Raw genomic sequence first — 16,899 nt, forward strand, 5'->3', positions numbered from 1 at the left:
AATCGCAAATTGAGAATAACTTCCCTTTCCTTCCTATGGGCCTCCTGGCCCATAGAAATGAATGGGAAAGTATTCCTTAATGCAATTAAGGAATATCAAGATACATACCATTTGCGATTCTCAAATAGCGATTCTAAAAAAATAGCTATTTGAGAATCGCAAATAGGTATCTTGATACATCTGCCCCTGTGTCTGTTGCTGATTCATAGGACGGTGAATAAAATGTATGGCAGCATTTGGACATTTTGCTATAGTTCTAAAAGATGCATGCTTCAAGCTCCTCCCCTGGATTGAAAGAAACACTGGTTTATTTGCATTTTTCCGTGGCGTTGTTACAGTTTGAACTCTCCAGATAATATCTAAAGCACAGTGTGACATCACTGAACCAGATGTCCATCTCCCAGAAAAGCCAGAGCACTCGAAACCTGAATGCAAACTTTCAAATCTTAAATATAACAACTGTCCATGATTTATAGAACGCAAACATTACAGATTGTAAGCTACCATTAAGGATGGAAGTAGAGAGGAATTTAAGAGAAGCCACATCTTGAATGAAAAATTAGCACTCTGCTGTTAGAGTTGTGCCATTTGCGAGCAATAGATTAATAGACTGCGGATGGATAACCCAAATCAGTGGGATGTATGCTTCTTATCCTGGTTCTTTCTTCTGAGTTCTGAATCCAGTCTGTATCTGTAATTGACATTCCAGAATCTCCACAGTTCCTTCGAGCTGCTCACTGCCAGCTTCCATTTAAGCTGCTGATCCTGTCCCATGTGGTTCTGCGGTACAAAAGGGGTTTCTGCAGCATGGCTCTTTCATTGAAGATACAATCAAAATGTTTTTCTATCCTACTTAGGTCTTAGGGAATATTCCAGGCATTCACCAACAACTGGGAGGGCCAGCTCCGATAGAATACCATATGAAATATTGATTTGGCAAGAAACTTTGTCTTCAGCACCATGGTGGATATTGACAGTGCAAGATTCACAAAGTGTGAGACTAAGGAAACAAGAGCAAGGAGCAGCTGGGACTCCAGTTTGCCCTTTGAGTTGGGAACTTTCAGATGAGTAAAGAACTGGGGATGCCTGGATAACAACATTAAAATATGTGACATCACTTTGCTTGACAAGCCGGTTTTGTGAGTGATTAATGTGTATAGACATCAGGCCAATAGGCACACTTAATGTATATTGTTAGATTGTTTTAGGGAGACGGTGAATAGGCCAGCAGAGACCAATCCATTTTTCCTCATGTGCAGGGATTTCAACAACAAGATTGGTTTTGGGGTAAGATAACCCAGAGTCCACAGTTGGGTTGAAAAACTCTTTGAGAATTCCATCTCCAAAAACTATACATTTCATAATGCATATTTATGAGGTAACTATTTGGAGAGCTTCAGTATTACCATAAAGCACTCCACTTTGAAATCAATGGAAACCCTATGGACCAAACCGCAGAAATGTGCTACTTAGAGGCAGTCTAGAAGCTCTGTAGAAAACTGAGTCTACTGGCACCAGGCACTGGCATCTAAACCAAATGAGTGTTGCATTGAAGCAAAACACACTGGATATTGTGAAGAAACTTCATATCATGCCTCTACAGGGAAATCAAACTGTGATTGCCTGGAAGAAGTGCTAGACCATTGTCAAAAATTGCTATTCATTCCAGCATTTGGCTACAAGGGGGCATATCATAAAATAAAAAACAGCATCGCAAAAGCAATGCAGGTGAACAGAATGAAAGGAAGTCCTAAAGAAATTCGTCCAACCTTTTTTAAAATCCTAATCTCTGTATCATATTTAAACAGTGAGGTGCCAGGACTACAACCATATGGGATGGATCAGATGAGAGAACCAAATATGCATATATTTTCATGAAAAACAAAGTTCTGGAGGTGATCCCATAGTTAGCAGAGGGTAAGGCCCTATCATAATACCCTTCTTCAAACAGCATTGTAGTCTCTGGGGGCCCATATTCACTTTTTATTCAGAGATTTCAGTTTACAAGACATTGTCCCTCATCCAAATTGAAAAGTATAATAATCTACTATAGCGAGTGTTTGTTTCCCAAAGTTATTGTGCTTTTTGTACTGTCCAAATTGTTCACTTATAACATCATACATTTCTAGTATTGCTTATATGATCCAATTTAGTGCTTAAAAAGAGTTCTGTGGTAATCCGGTCTTTGGCACAATGCCCTGTTCAAACATGTGTCCCTGCGTCCTTGTTTGGTGACGCTGGAATAAAAAACACAAGGACGTTCATGCTCCAGTGGGAAGGGGTCCCCTGTGGACCCCTTCCCACTTGCTGATGGTTTACCACCTACTTCAAGTAGGTGGTAAACTACGAGTGTTTTGCGGCCACAAATGCGGTCGCAAAACAATAGTACATGGCAGTGAGTATCGCTATTAGGAAGGGACGCCCCTTCCTAATAGCGAGAGTGGCAAACACTATTTTGTGAGTAAGTGACTCGCAAAATTGCGTTTGTACATGCCATTACTGTGAGATGTTGGCCTGATATATGATGCTCACTAGTTCTAGTGATCACCTTGTATCAGTCCAAACAACCCTTATGGTGATTGGTTGTAAGTCAGCCTTATAGACCAGCTATCCTAATGGTAGCATGGACAAAGCAGTCTTAGGCTAAACTCTTTTGGCATGTGAAGCCAGCTGTTTTACCACAATATAACCCCTTGAATATCAGATGAAAGGACACCACACAGGTTGTTATGAAAATAAACAGTATATTTATTAATAACAACACCTCTGAACTCTTTATGAGGTCAAAGGGCTAAGCACATGACAATCTCTTAAGAAAAATACGATAAGTTGCACAAAATTACAATGGTGCCCTATGGGCACGACAAACCATATACTAAGTAATTGATATGTGAAAGTCGATAAAAGGAATGGAGCTGTCCAGAGGCTGTAGGATCGATGGGACCACGCTACACTAACTCTAGGTAAGAAATAGGAGGCCCACGGAACGCGGCTGCAGAGTGTGAACTCACACGCGAGATGCGTAACAACGTCTATGGACAGTACAGTTCAAGTTAAAGGTAAGTACGGGCAATCCTGACTAGGTAGGATTAAAAGTGGAACTGGACACTAGGACAGTTAGACTACCCTTGAGCACCGAAATGCTCTCGTTACCTCACCCACGGGGTGCGGGTGCATAGGTGCCAAAGTGTGTCCGGTTCTCGCGTTGAAGTCAATGGAGCCTGAAAGAAAAGATGCTGCAGGCGACCAGGAGGAAGATGTCCGGTGCGATCCAAGGGTGGATCGATGAAGAAGAGGACCTGAAAGCAGAGGGGACAGTGTTCAAAGTCACTAGCCAGTGACCGGTGTGGAACCAGGAAGGAACCAGGTGCTGTCGTCGCGATCAGGTGAAGAGTGGACGCTTGACTCTGCAGCCACGTGGACCAGGAGGTGTCTTCGACGACCAGGATGGAGGCACGAGCTGTCCCACGCAGGCTCTCGCTGTCGGCGGTGTCGGATCCGGAATTGGAGTCAACAGGCCTTGGCAAAGGCAACCCACGCGGTGAGTGGAAAAGACGTCTGGTGCGGACTAGGAGAGTCCGTGGTGCCCCTCTTTTCGAAGGGAGCAAGGGCCAGTCTGGAGCAACCAGACCAGCAGCAAAGATTCAAAGGTTCGTCGTCTAGGAGGCCACTAGCCAGCCGGCAAGTGACCAGACAACGCGTCGAGCAGCAGACAAGCAGAAGGGCCCCACGCAGATCTCGTGGATGCTGGAGGGCTGATCTTCGGTGCAGGGGCTGCTCGGGGCTGGGGCTTCTCAGTCCCCAAAGCACTTGGTCGAGTTTACCTCGGGAGTCGTGCTGGAAGCGAAGTGCAGTTTCTTTCAAGATGGCCGGTCCCACGTGTCTCGTCGCACCCACGGATCTCAGCTGTGCTGCAGATGTAGGTTGAGGTCGGAGAGGTCTGGGAGTCCGGGTCTCGTCGGGCTCTGAAGTCTGGATCCTTGAAGGAAGACGACAAAGGGAAGCCGCTGGACGCTTGATGGTGCCTGCAGTTGCAGGGTGGACACTCCTTGCCCACAAGGGAGATTTCTTCAGTCTTATGTGGAGCAGAACGTCGAAGTCCAGAGTTTCTTCTTGTAGAGTAGTTCAGGATTAATCTAATTTGGAATGGGACCAGCTCCTACCTTTATCCTGCTAAAGGGGGCTGCACTACTGACTAGGTCCCTCCCCTGGGTGGGACCAGGAAGGGGGGTGGTTACACCCCCTATCCTTTGTCCGGTTTCCCGCCAGAGCTGGGGCTGGAGTGCCCCAGCAACTAGTTTGAACTGGTGTATGCACAGGGCACCTTGTGTGCCCCAGGCATGTCTCATTCCTTTCAGGCATATCCTACCCAATACACAAAATCCTGTCTGGGGTGGTGCTAGCACCTTCACAGGCAGGAAACCCTTTGTCCAAGCCGCCCTCGCTGGAAGGACTCCCAGCAGCAGGAGGTCAGACTTGTGTCTGTGGTGGCAGCATCCATTTTGTGATGCCAAGGCTCGAGTTAACTTTAACCGGGGTTCACAGTTACATACATGTCGTGTCCCTCTAGAAGGGTGGAATGCTACCCCCGTCGCCAGAATTGGCGAGGGGGTAGTATTCCAAATCGTATGACACCTTACTCGACATGTTTTGATAATGTTATACCAGAGTTAGCATTTAACCGCAAGGTTGATAATGCACTTAAGAGTATATGGTATAGCGTAATCATGGAACAGCTATTAGGACTTGGTTCTGCAAGCTGCAAACGGGCTCAGCTCATGCCAGAGCACCATCTCACATAATTCCAAGCACTCTGCCTTCAGGATTGATAAGGCCTGCCATAGGAGTGACTGATAGGAATATATGTGTCCATTTTAGGGTTAGATATAGGTATACTATATCTACAGCAAAGGGTGATTACACCACCTTGCCCCAGCTGTCATGCAGCCAGTTGTGTCAGTTTTAGATGGCCAGCCAGGGGTGGCATAATACATGCTTCAGCCCCTGCTAGGCCCTGGGTACACCTATGCCCTGGATACTAAGGTACACTGTTACAGGGACTGATAAGGTGGCCCAGTACCAATTGGTAAATGCACCTAAAGTACATGGTTGTCAATTTAGAGAGAGAACAGCTAGGCTGTGAGTCTGATTAGCAGGCCCACAGCCAGGGAAAGTCGTAAGCCAGTGAAGCAAAAAGCAAAAATCTGGGGAGACCATAGGATTGCAGACCCCACTCTCCTACAATTACCCCTTTTTTGCGGTCACAAATGGGCCGATCTCTCGTTTGTGAGTGTAAAAAGGTTTGTACATCTGTACCCAAGTGCATTAGGACAATACAACTAGCACTATAACTCTGGGAAACAAACACTCCGCCCTCGGACCAGCACCCCCGCCACCCCTCCCCACCACCACCACTGACACCTACAACCTCTGTATCCTCCTTGACCGCAAGCTCTCCTTGAGACAACAGGTCAATTTGATTTCCTCCACCTGCTTCAGGATCCTCAGAGTGCTCCGTAAGGTCTTAAGATGGATCCCAACAGACACCAGAAAAACCATCACACAAGCCCTCATCACTATTCGACTTGACTACGGGAACGCCCTCTACACCAGAACCACCACCACCCTCCTCCTCAAGAGCCTCCAAACTATCCAGACCACAGCAGCAAGAATCATCTTGGACCTGCCCAGACGATCCCACATCACCCCCCACCTCTGTAGCTTGCACTGGCTCCCTGTCAAGATGAGATGCCACTTCAAACTGCTTGCACACTCCTACAAAGTCCCCACAACACAGGACCATAATACCTGAACAACAGCCTGACTTTCCACCAGACACCTGCAGTCTGCCTTTCTGGCTCTGGCCTCAATCCCCCGCATCCATTGCACACCTCGCCGAATCATCCTGTGGTGATAAGCGCATAATACAAATACTGATTGATTGATTGATTGACTATAGTAGATTACAATTGAATTAGGAGGAGTTGGCCTAACCCCCGTAAGCCTATCATACGTTTCCCCATTATAAACTGTTGAATCATAATATAAAAGGCATAATAGAGCAGGATAAAGTGAGTTGTGCCTGAGAAAGTATATATAAACAAAAAGTATAATAATACAATACCTCTATATAAGAAAGGCCCCAGAGGGAGCATGGCCTAGAGGCCTACGGTAGAAGATGCAACCAAATAGCATTCTGACCAGGCTCACAACAATCCCAACACATCCTTGCCAGCACAGAATCAAAATATTCATTTGCCCTAGAAACAAACCTGTGGATATTGGCAGCACTGTATCATGAACATTGCCATTAATTCAATACCAATACTTCTTTTGAGACCATGTCCATAGGTGTAACAGATCTTTAACATGTAAAGGGAGCTCCACTGACCCTCGTTGAGCCACTCAGAATGCAGCCCAAAGCCAAACCCAAAAGACAATCCCTACTCCCCATGTCTGATAAAAGCTAGCCATGAAACAAATGATGGGGAAAGTCTGGTCCATGCTTCTGTGACGTCCCAACAACATAAGATCGACAAATAGGCAAAACCCACCACTAAAACCATTGCATCTCCGAAATGAAGCTAAGGACAAAACCACAGAGATAGTCATTGCATCTGCCACCTCTAGGATGTTCCACTCATCGACACTCGCATAGCCTTGAAAACAAAGTGCAAGGTTTGGGAAGAAAGGTCTCCCTATTAAGCCAAGACGTAAGAAATGTGACGGATCATATTATGGAGGGCTAATGGAAAATCTCTGCGACAGAGAACAAACAGAAGTCACTTCGAACAGAGGTGACAAGTCTGCATGAGTCCACAACATGCTTGGAGAATAGAGCTGAACAATGGAAGGACAGATTTTGAGACATAGCTTCAGGCTCACAGGCATTCCAGAGACATTGGAGGAAACCTGACTGCCCACAATTCCTTACAACATGGTTTAATCCTTGGTTCCCCCTATTATGTCTCTTAGTGGGCTCCCTTATAGAAAGGGCGCATCAAGCTCTTGTGCCTAAGCTCCAGCCTGGTGCCCTCCCACCGTCTACCCCGGGCTATGATCGCAAGAAATATGAGCTATGTAGATCACAACATCCTTCTCCGGGCAGCATGTCTCAGCCAAGACCTGAAAATACAATCATTAAAGATGATTTTTTTCCCCCAGACTATACATCCCTAGTACAACAACATAAATTATTTACAACTGTGAAACAAAAACTCAGATCATTGCAACTTACCTACATGCTCCTCTACCCAGATAAGTTGAAAGTAATACACCAAGGTAAATACTATTTTTTTGAGAAACCGGAGGACATCTGGGATTGGGTTGAGGAGAAGAGAGCATACAAACTCAAATCAGAAGAGCCACCATCACTTCCTGCAACTCAAAAATGGAACCCCTCCCTGCTCCCAAAAGGGCACAAAATCTGAAGAAGATAAGACTGGCGCTAAAACCTGAGGTGTAATACAACAAGTAGACAGACTGACATTTGAAAGCAGTGGAGACTAGTGCAGTGGACTACCCAGCCTGGGCCATCTTTAAACAGAGCCTACATTTAGTATAGCAGAGGTACATAGTAGCTCAGTTGAAGCCAGTAAGCATATCTCTCCTCGCCGCCCAACCAGACTCCGCACAAACACTCAATGACGTGTAGGGCAGTGCTTGCAGATACACTATCCCTGAATTCTTGGCAAGCAAGAGCTACCTAATAGTAAAGGCCAGAGCATGTCTAGGCAGTCACCCCCACATTAGTTCAGTTAGTTATAATAGACAACAGATACTTCAGTTTAGGGAGTGTGGGGTTGGGGTAGATAGGGGAAGGGGAGTTTAGTTATTTAAACTGATAGAAAGCAGCACACAGAGAGCACAGTCGGGCTACAATATAAACACTTTCACCATTAATCCAGATGCAGTCTACAGCGTTGGGTATATGTAAACAAATATCATGGAATGGCAATAGATTCAATAATAAAATCAAAAGGGGGTCGAAATGTCAGTATACCAAGAGGAATTCCACAAAAGTACTCCTGCATGAAGCACACTTGTTAGGTACTAACTGCAGCTTTTGGAGTCACTATGGATGCTCACAAGCCTACAATGTGGGGTTTCCGAGGGGCTTACATGGGATAGCGATTCTCCTACATAAGTCCGTCCAACTGAGGGTCAGCAGCCCCCTGAAACAGCTAGGCCAAGGAGATTGGTGGCAATTGAGGCCCTTCTTGAAGGCGAGAATGATGGACACTTGACAGTTTCTTTAGTGATGCACATACAAAGGTATTACTCACTTTTTCTAAAGGCATGACTGAAGTTGCAGGAGACTTTAATTCACTAATGGACTCTCAATTAGTTACCAGAGGACCATCCACCTCACACAGCACACACACCTTCTCCAAATGAGTAACCTCTTTAGGATTTAGCAACCCTTGAAGGCTGTGAAACCAGGGTAGGAGGGAATTTATTTATTGCACCTGCCCCAAGAGCTCATTTTCCAAGCTCAATTCTATCTTCATTCCATTGGTCGAATTAACCACCTCGGTAACAGCCACATGCACCCTGCCCAGGTGTCTGACGGCTCACTCACCATAAGAAATGTGCTTGGGACCTCCCATTAGAAGCCGCAAGAAAAGTTTGCCCTTGAATACTTGAAGGCTCCTAGACAAGGGTTTCACTGAATTGCTCCATGAGGAACTCTGCCTGCTTTGAAAGAACCCACAATGCTGTCTCCTCTGCAGTTTTGATTTGAGAGCTTTTCAAAATTAAAGATGGTATCCCCGGCAATATCAGCCTCGCAGTATAGATTTTATTAAACTGATGACCAGTCTGGCAAACTCTTATATTTGCTAACCAATAGAGACGGAAACAAGGATAGTTCCACATGGAGACTTAGTCACAGACCTCTTCCAAAATAGCCAAATCATTTGCCACCTATCAGCAATTGCCAGAAACATGGGATCCAACGACTGCCAAAAGAGTGAATCCTATTGCTAGTGACTTACTTATGCTTAAGTTGACTGTGAGAAAGTGGCTCTATATATACTGGACTAGAATGAAGTACAGTGTGTATAGCGTCCACTAACCCCAGACGTTTAACAGAGGTTAAAGTCAGAATTGACCTTACTCTCCAAAGTGATAGCTTGGTCGAGCAGTAAGGCAGTACCAGAGGACAGTGTAAAGCATTTGTTGTACACACTCATTCAGCAAAAGGTTTCACACACTCAAGGACTGAACTCCAGACCAATTGTTTTTATATCCACAGATATAGGTGTTTTATTTTTAGAACCAACAGTTATAAAAATATACTTTTCTTGTTATGAATTCTCTCATGTAATTACTTTGCAAAGGAGCAATAAAGTTTGTGCACACAATTAATACAGTATTGACAGTAAACAACACAATCCTAAAACACACTATAGCATTGAGCTCAATAGGTTTTCCACATGTAAGTACAGTTGATTACTATATAGATTACTTTAGTATTTGCAGGACTAGATCTTAGATTCAGTCCTGGGGTCTAAGCTGAAACCAGGTTAGCAAAAACGTTTTAGTTACTGTAGTGAATTTTCATGAATATAAAGCTGTTTTAAAAGTTCACACTTAGAAACTTTTCAAAGGAAATCTGACAATGTTATTTGATGGGAGAAAATTCAGGTTGCAGGTAAAGTACGATCGCGTTACTTTTGTAACCCAGCACTGGTCTCCTAGGGCCAGCACTGGGGTCTCAACTCAAAACAGGTAGGTAATTGCGTTTCAGTATTTCGTGTGATTTTTAAAGAATATTTCAAGTTTTCAAAAGTAGACACTTGAAAGAAATTTCGTAGAAAAGTAGACAATGGGTTCCTATGGAGAAAATACAGATTACTAGTAACCCCGCTAGGGATTACTTTTGCAGTTCAGTACTGGGCTGAAAGGTACAGCACTGGCTTCTCCCCTGATCACAGGTGAGTACTTCGAAATTCGGACTTTGGCTGATTTTATGTGAATATTTTCAGATTTCAAAACTTCACACTTAGAAAATGTTCGAGTCAAAATGAGTCAATGTTATCCAATGGGAGGTAGGTAAATTACCGGTTTACAGATGAGTACTTGGTTGGTGAAGTTAAGGTTCTGGGCGTAGACTCAGGGGTCCCCCAGGGTCAGGTAAGTACAGTTAGTTCCCTCCCAGCGGCACGGGGGCGGCCGGGTGCAGAGGTAGGTAGGCCAAGTGATATCCAATGAGGGAAGGGGGGCCTTCGGTTGGTGGCTGCTGGCTGCTGGCTAGCAGGCCATGCGGCTGTGGGAGTTGGGCTGCTGGTCACTTGCTCAGGGCAAGGGGGGGAAGTAGGATAGGACACAGGGGTCACAACCAGCGCCACTCGGGTGGCTGGGTGCAGGGTGCTTTTGAGCCATCAGGCTCTCAATGTTATCCAATGGGAAAGGTCAAAAAGGAACGAATGCTGCAGGCTCGGGGACGGAGACTCTCCAGGGGCGACCAGCACTTCGAGAGGTAAGTCGGGGTCTTGGAGCACAGGTAGGTACCCCAAAGGGGGGCACAGGGGGCTGTAGGGTGCAGGGGTGTCTTTGGGTGTCGGAAAAGCTTACCCTCGGCTGGTCGCTGTTGGGGTGGCCCCTGGTTCTGAGTCTGCAGGCGTAGGCTGGTTCGTCGAGGAGGGTCTTTGGGCACTGGACTTCGGGTCCCAGTCGCCGGGGGGGATGTCCTGGTGTTCTTGGTTCGGTCGGGCCCGGCCCGGGCTTGGCGGGTGCAGAGTGGGCTGGTCTGGAGATTCCTGGTTGGCACCAGGTGGGTTGTTGCAGCAGAGCCTCTGCTGATGGGAGTCCCAGACTTCAAGAGGGTCAAGGCAGGCAGGTCCTCCGGGTGTCCCAAGGTTGCTGTCCGAAGGAGTCGCCGGGATTAAGCAGGAGCAGGTTCCAGGATCGAGAGGCCAGTAGGGATGGGGCCAAGTCAGTTGTTGTTGTCCTGTTGTTAGCAGCTGCACGGGGGGTCTTCGTCTTCTTGATCTTCTTTATTCTTTTCGTATCGGGATCTGAGGAAGGAAGGTTCAGGGGGGCCCTAAATACTGAATTTAGGGGCGTTACAGGTAGGGCAAAGACAGGGACCAATGTGTCCCTGCCCTGGGGTTGGTACACCCTCTAGCCTGCTCCTCTCCTGTGGGAGGGGGGCAGGAGCCTAGCTGTGATAGGGCAGGGCTCCCCATCTTCAAGATGGCCGGAGCCCGGGGTCGTGCTTCACCTCGTCTCCCCCACCTGAGGGATGGGGTTGGCACAGGCTGGCACCCCCTCCTTCCTGATGTAGTTTGTCCCACCAGTCTTCCCGCCAGAGTTGGGGGCAGGACTGGTGGGGGCTGGTTGCTGGGTATAGCAAATGGTCTGGAGAAGCTCACAGAGGCGGCATGCCTTTGAACCTTCCCCCTGCCCATCCTGGGGGAGGAGACCTAGCAGCTCGCCCAGGATGTGCATTGTTGCAGGCCCAGGAGAGCGGGGGCTCTCCTACCCAGGGGTCCAGCAACATGTCTGTGGTGTGGCACCCTCTGCAGCCACTCAGCCAGACGTGGATTGTAGGTTAAGGTTTCTGAGGGCATCTCTAAGATGCCCTCTGGTGCATTTTACATTAAATCCCACACTGGCATCAGTGCGGGTTTAATGTGCTGAGAAGTTTGATACCAAACTTGTCAGTCTTCTGTGTAGCCATTATGGTGCTATGGAGTTCGTAATGCCAACCTCCCAGCACCATATACTCTTAATGGCATCACTGCACTTACAGTGCCCAGGAATGGCCCTGGGTACTGTAGGGGCACAGGGCTCATGCACCTGTGCCCACACCTCTGGCATAGGGCACCCAGCTAGAGGGGTGACTGAAGTATGTCAGGGCAGTGGGTTCTGTGGGCATGGCACACAGGGATGTGTGCCATGTCGACTCTGGTTTTAGTTCTATACTTGGGCACTCAGCCTGCAAAGGCAGTGTGTGGGTGCCAGGGTTCAGGGCCCCTGAGGGTGGCACAATAAGTGCTGCAGCCCTCAGGGGTCTTCTCTGGTCACCATGCCCTGGGTACCTAGGGTACCAATTACTAGGGGCTGACAGGTGGCCATAGATGGCAATTAGGTTTTGGTTCAGTACAGTTTTAGGGAAGGAACACAGGCCCTGGGTACCTGGTTGGCAGGAGCGCAGGGCACACTCAGTCAAAGCACATCAGCAATTCAGAAAAAAGTGGGGGCATACCAAGGCAAGAAAGATGGCACTTTCTCACATTGACTGAAGGAGACAACTCATTCTAGATCTTCACTTGACAGTAGAAATACAAGAGGCGGAAGCGGGATGCCAGAAAGGATAATAATGGGCCCTAATAGGACCCTTCAAGAAGTATGATTTTCTTTAGTATCCCCACCTACTGGCACAGTATGATGAGGTTCTCCAGATGGGCACCGCCATGTGACATATGTGGCGCACAATCTCTGTAATAAAAAACTTGACAAACTTCCTATGAACTGCCCCTCTTACCTTCATATATTGCTTATTATTACAGGAACCAAAATATTAGCGAAACTGTGGGCTAACAGGCAAGTTAGAGCAATTCCCCCCTTAGTACACAAAGACCAGAATGACTTAATGCCTGGGAGGAGCACGTGCCATTGCCCGATTCCTTCATGACCCCTGAGTGGATCAACTCAAGGACTCAAGCGCCTCAGTTCTGGTAGACTTTGAAAAGGCTTTCAACTCAGTCAACTAGTCCTTCATGTTGCAAATCCTTGAAAGGATCAATCTTAGGCCGCCTTTGATAAGATACATTAAGGTCCTATACTTGATCTTGTGGGCCCAAATAAAGAGCCCATTCCACCCTATCCCCACCCCTCCTCACCCTACCCCGACCCCGCCTTGCCACTGAACCCAGCAAGGTTTCAGAGGCTTCAGGTGAGGAGAAGCATGAAAGGACAGAATATCCATCTATACAGATGATGTCCCCCTTTATACTGAAAGCCCACAGAGCAGAATATAAAGGCTTGTGCGAATATTGCACATTCTTAGAGATTATTCTCACCGCAGGGTAAGATGGAATAAGCTGATATATGCCCTGCTTGGTAATGACAATAATAGATCCCTGAACAACCCCAAACTTCGTTGGATTGAGTGTTAATTCTGATATTTAGGCATTTACATCGCAAGAGACGATCGTGTAAAGTTTGTCAGAATTCTTTTATTCCATGGTAATTAACCCTTTGTTTACCATTACAATCGTTCTGAAAAGATTTAGACGGCTCTCAAATACTTTTTTGACTGATTTCTGTATGTGTTTGCGGTTTCGTGTTATGTTTCAGAAGGGAAAAGGCCGCATTTTTTCACTTGCTTTTCCCAATATTTTTACTGGAATAAAAAATACAGGACAGGCCAGTACAAAGCAGGCTAGGAGGGAACACTAGACACCTGCTCAAGCGGAGCAGTGTAAATCGTTCTCTGGCAATGTCAATAGAGACTTGTCCAGAAAATGAAACACTTAATAGAAAACGGACTGACATTGGTAAATTCCAGTCCGTGTGTCTCAAAATACCACAGGATCTTAACGCTTGTCTCAGTAAGATGGCTGGCAGAAAAGTTTTACTTAATTAATTTATATTTTTGTGACAATATTGACATATTTTGAGATGTTTTGATTGTTTGATGTGTATGTGATGTTACTTATTTTTTCTTTTTGCAGCCACTTGAATGACACTGAACTTTGTGCTGCTTCCTTTTGGCTGCGTGTGGCTCTTGGTGCTGCTGTCGCTGCTGTCCTGGGATTTACACTTTACAAGGCAATGGTGAAAAGTAAATGAGGGCATTACAGTGCCTCAACCCCAGTGTGCATCTAGAGCTCATAACCTCCTTTGATCATGTGAGTCTCAAACCCGGCTGAGTCCACCGAAGAGGACACGCTCCTACCACCTGATAAGCAGAACTTGTGGGTTTGGTAACTGAATTGAAAGGACATATAAAACATGGACAGCTCAGAAAGCTAGAGAAGGATATCAAGAAGGACACTGAACTGTGCTTTAATCCTAATAGTATGTTTATTTAAAATTTACTGGAAAATTCTGACAGCACAAAGTACGCCATGACTCCAGAGTCTATTCAAATGGGCACACATTGTCTTTGCAGCTCTGCTAGAATGTCAAGTGACAGCTGACTTCATCCCATCTCTCATCTTGGTAGGAATTTCAGATCCCTGATGTATTTTTTTAATATAGTTTTTAAAGGGTCTAAAAACATTGTTAATTTGATAACGTGTTTTTAAGAGAAACCCCTGAATTTCATCCACCCGCAACGGGTGAGACATATTTTTCTAAATGGAAGATGAAAAGTATTTTGTAGCATAGCATGAGGTGCTATTCTCTTCATCAGTAACTCAGGTATTCATGCAGAACACTGTCCAATAGGACAGTCTTTGATGCAAAATCCGGTTCTGGACATGGACTGGGTATTGGATTCTATTGGTAAAATCAGTTTATCATTTCACTTCATTGGTCCTTTTAACCACCTCTTAAAGAAGCTATACTACTAAGTATAGTACTATATAAAGTGCCCAAGGGTAAAATAATGTAGGGCAGGATATATAAGGTTAAACGCATCTCCAATCTGAAGAGAACCCTCCCACCCCCACACACAGTCTACAATGATAAATCCTGAGGAAATGACACTCCACAGCCATATTTTAAAGTCTTATTCTGGAGTCTTTGGCCATACATCTAGACAATGGCAAAAAAAACAATGGCGCATAAGCGTGAAAGCACATGCAGATGAATGATTTGAACAAGTTACCTTTCCGTGCTTTCGTTTTTTTTCTTAGATTACATCCTCCTCACCGGAAAGTAGATCGTTTCCACAAGACAATGTCTGCTGGGTGCTTCTATAAAAAAACATCCCTATTGAAAGCACATCCCTCCACAAGCTGTTTTATGCTGAAAGCAGTTTACTTCCACAAGCCCATTTCTACTGAAAGGCGATTAGTTCCACAAGATCTTTTGCAAGTAGATCCGTTCCACAAGACAACCCTGCTGAAAGCAGATCTGTTACACAACTGCATTTATACTAAAAGGCTATTCTTTCCGCAAGATCTGGTCCACTGAAAGCGGATACCTCAAAATCATATCTGCAGAAATCATGTCCCTTCTACCTGTGGTCAACAGATCTCTTCTGAAAGCGGATGTCTTACTTGACAGAATTATTCCTGGGAGCCGTGGTTTTTCTGCTTTTTTATGTTTTTTCAGGGTGCATCTTTTTTACTGTGATGTCTGAAATAGCAAGGGGAGAGCAAGATATTGTAGAATATTGTCTGTTAGACCATTGACTGATGTATTCTCCTGGAAATGTATGTAAAGAAAGTATCTTTACACACTGCACAGCTGCCTAAATCCGCTTGAAGTATGAGCCTCATTTTTTATCTGGATATTACAATTTGCTATTCAAAACAATGAAAATTGAAACACAGTACCACTCTTTTTTTAATTAATGGTTTGCAAAAAGACATTAAAATTGCATTCTGATTTTCAGCTTTGAAGGGCCAATCGCCTACTTTTTCTGTTATTTGCTCTTCTTTGTCTTTTTTCATTAATAGATCTTTTTTTAGTTTCTGGACATCATTTGAATTATTGAAACATTTATGGTTTTTATTTCCCTACATTCATGAATAAAGAGTGCCAGTAATTATGTTTGTAAGCATTTGAGCAGTTTTAGATCTCGAAAGGTAAGCTTTGGAAGTTCCTAATAAGATGCTAGGAAAACTATGGTGCATGTCTACGTGGAATAATTTAATTTAAAAAAAAGCACTAGTTTTCTTCTGGGTTTCACAATACACAGTTCTCTCAATGCCTACCTACTCAGTGAACTAAATTGAACTAGTTAGTGTGTTACAGTCAAAAAATTTTATAACCAACATGGCATTAATTACATCCTGATACACATATGAATCAAAACTGAGAGGACTAGGTAGTATACTTATATGTGTATTCTCTTCAAATGTGTGTTCAGTAATACAATGTATGACTTGGAACACCTTATATACAGAAAAGACACTCCATGGAGTACAAGTAATAAAATAAAATAATCAAGATTCATTAGTTAGATCTGGCTCAGGAATGGTACAAGGAGGTAACCTACTTCTGATGCAAGGTCCTGCTGTTCGTTAAAATGTCTGGTCAGTTTTTTGAACCACATTTCACCACTATGGATGGGCACTTTATGTAAAGCAGATAAAGAATACCATGCTTATGGAGCACCAGAGAGCCGGCAAGCAAGATGGCCGCACTCTCGGGGGAAGGCTCCTGCTCCCCAAGACCTTAATCCTGTATCAATCCTGCACTGGCGGTGACTTCGGCTTCTTAGTGTGCCTTGATAAAGAAACCTGTTGTGTGCTGAAACCAAGAGGAGGCAGCGAGTCTGCACTCAAACGGAAGACTCTAAGGGGCAGATGTATCAAGCCTTTTACAGTTCCCAAACGGACCAATTCACAGAATTGGCCCATTTGTGAACGGTAAAAAGCCTTTTGGGATGTATCATCCCAAAAGGCATTCCCAAAATAGGGACTCGCAATTTTTGCGAGTACCTGTTTTGCGAATGCATTTAAGTAATCGCAAATTGCGAGTCTTTAAATGCAATTTTGGAAGCACCCACAATTTGCGTGCCTTGTGGCGCACATACATGCCCTTACGGCATGTATGTGCGCCACTGGTGCACTCATGCATATTTCAGGGGTGCAACAGGATGCCCTTTTGACACCCTGGCACCCTTGAAATTGCATGCACAATTCCGATTCATTTCTATGGGCTTCTTGGCCCATAGAAATTAATGAGAAGCTATTCCTTATTTACGCCTCGTAATTTGTGAGTCGCAAATTAGAAATGCCCAGGAATCGCAAATTTAATTGCAAAACCTAC

At 45.1% G+C, this 16,899-nt stretch overlaps 1 protein-coding gene across 2 annotated transcripts in view; it reads left to right on the forward strand.

The window, feature by feature from the left end:
- The window catches only part of LOC144784260 (mitochondrial Rho GTPase 2-like), a 1,917,079-nt gene extending 1,901,548 nt beyond the window's left edge, over positions 1-15,531 (forward strand). For both annotated transcript variants that reach the window (XM_078662926.1, XM_078662928.1), the window contains one exon: positions 13,686-15,531. In XM_078662926.1, the coding sequence (XP_078519052.1) occupies positions 13,686-13,803 (118 nt within the window). In that variant the 3' untranslated portion in view covers positions 13,804-15,531. The remainder of the gene's footprint in view (positions 1-13,685) is intronic.
- The last annotated feature ends 1,368 nt before the right edge of the window (positions 15,532-16,899 follow it).

This window comes from Lissotriton helveticus, chromosome 10 (genome assembly GCF_964261635.1).
Source record: "Lissotriton helveticus chromosome 10, aLisHel1.1, whole genome shotgun sequence".
Taxonomy (NCBI): domain Eukaryota; kingdom Metazoa; phylum Chordata; class Amphibia; order Caudata; family Salamandridae; genus Lissotriton; species Lissotriton helveticus.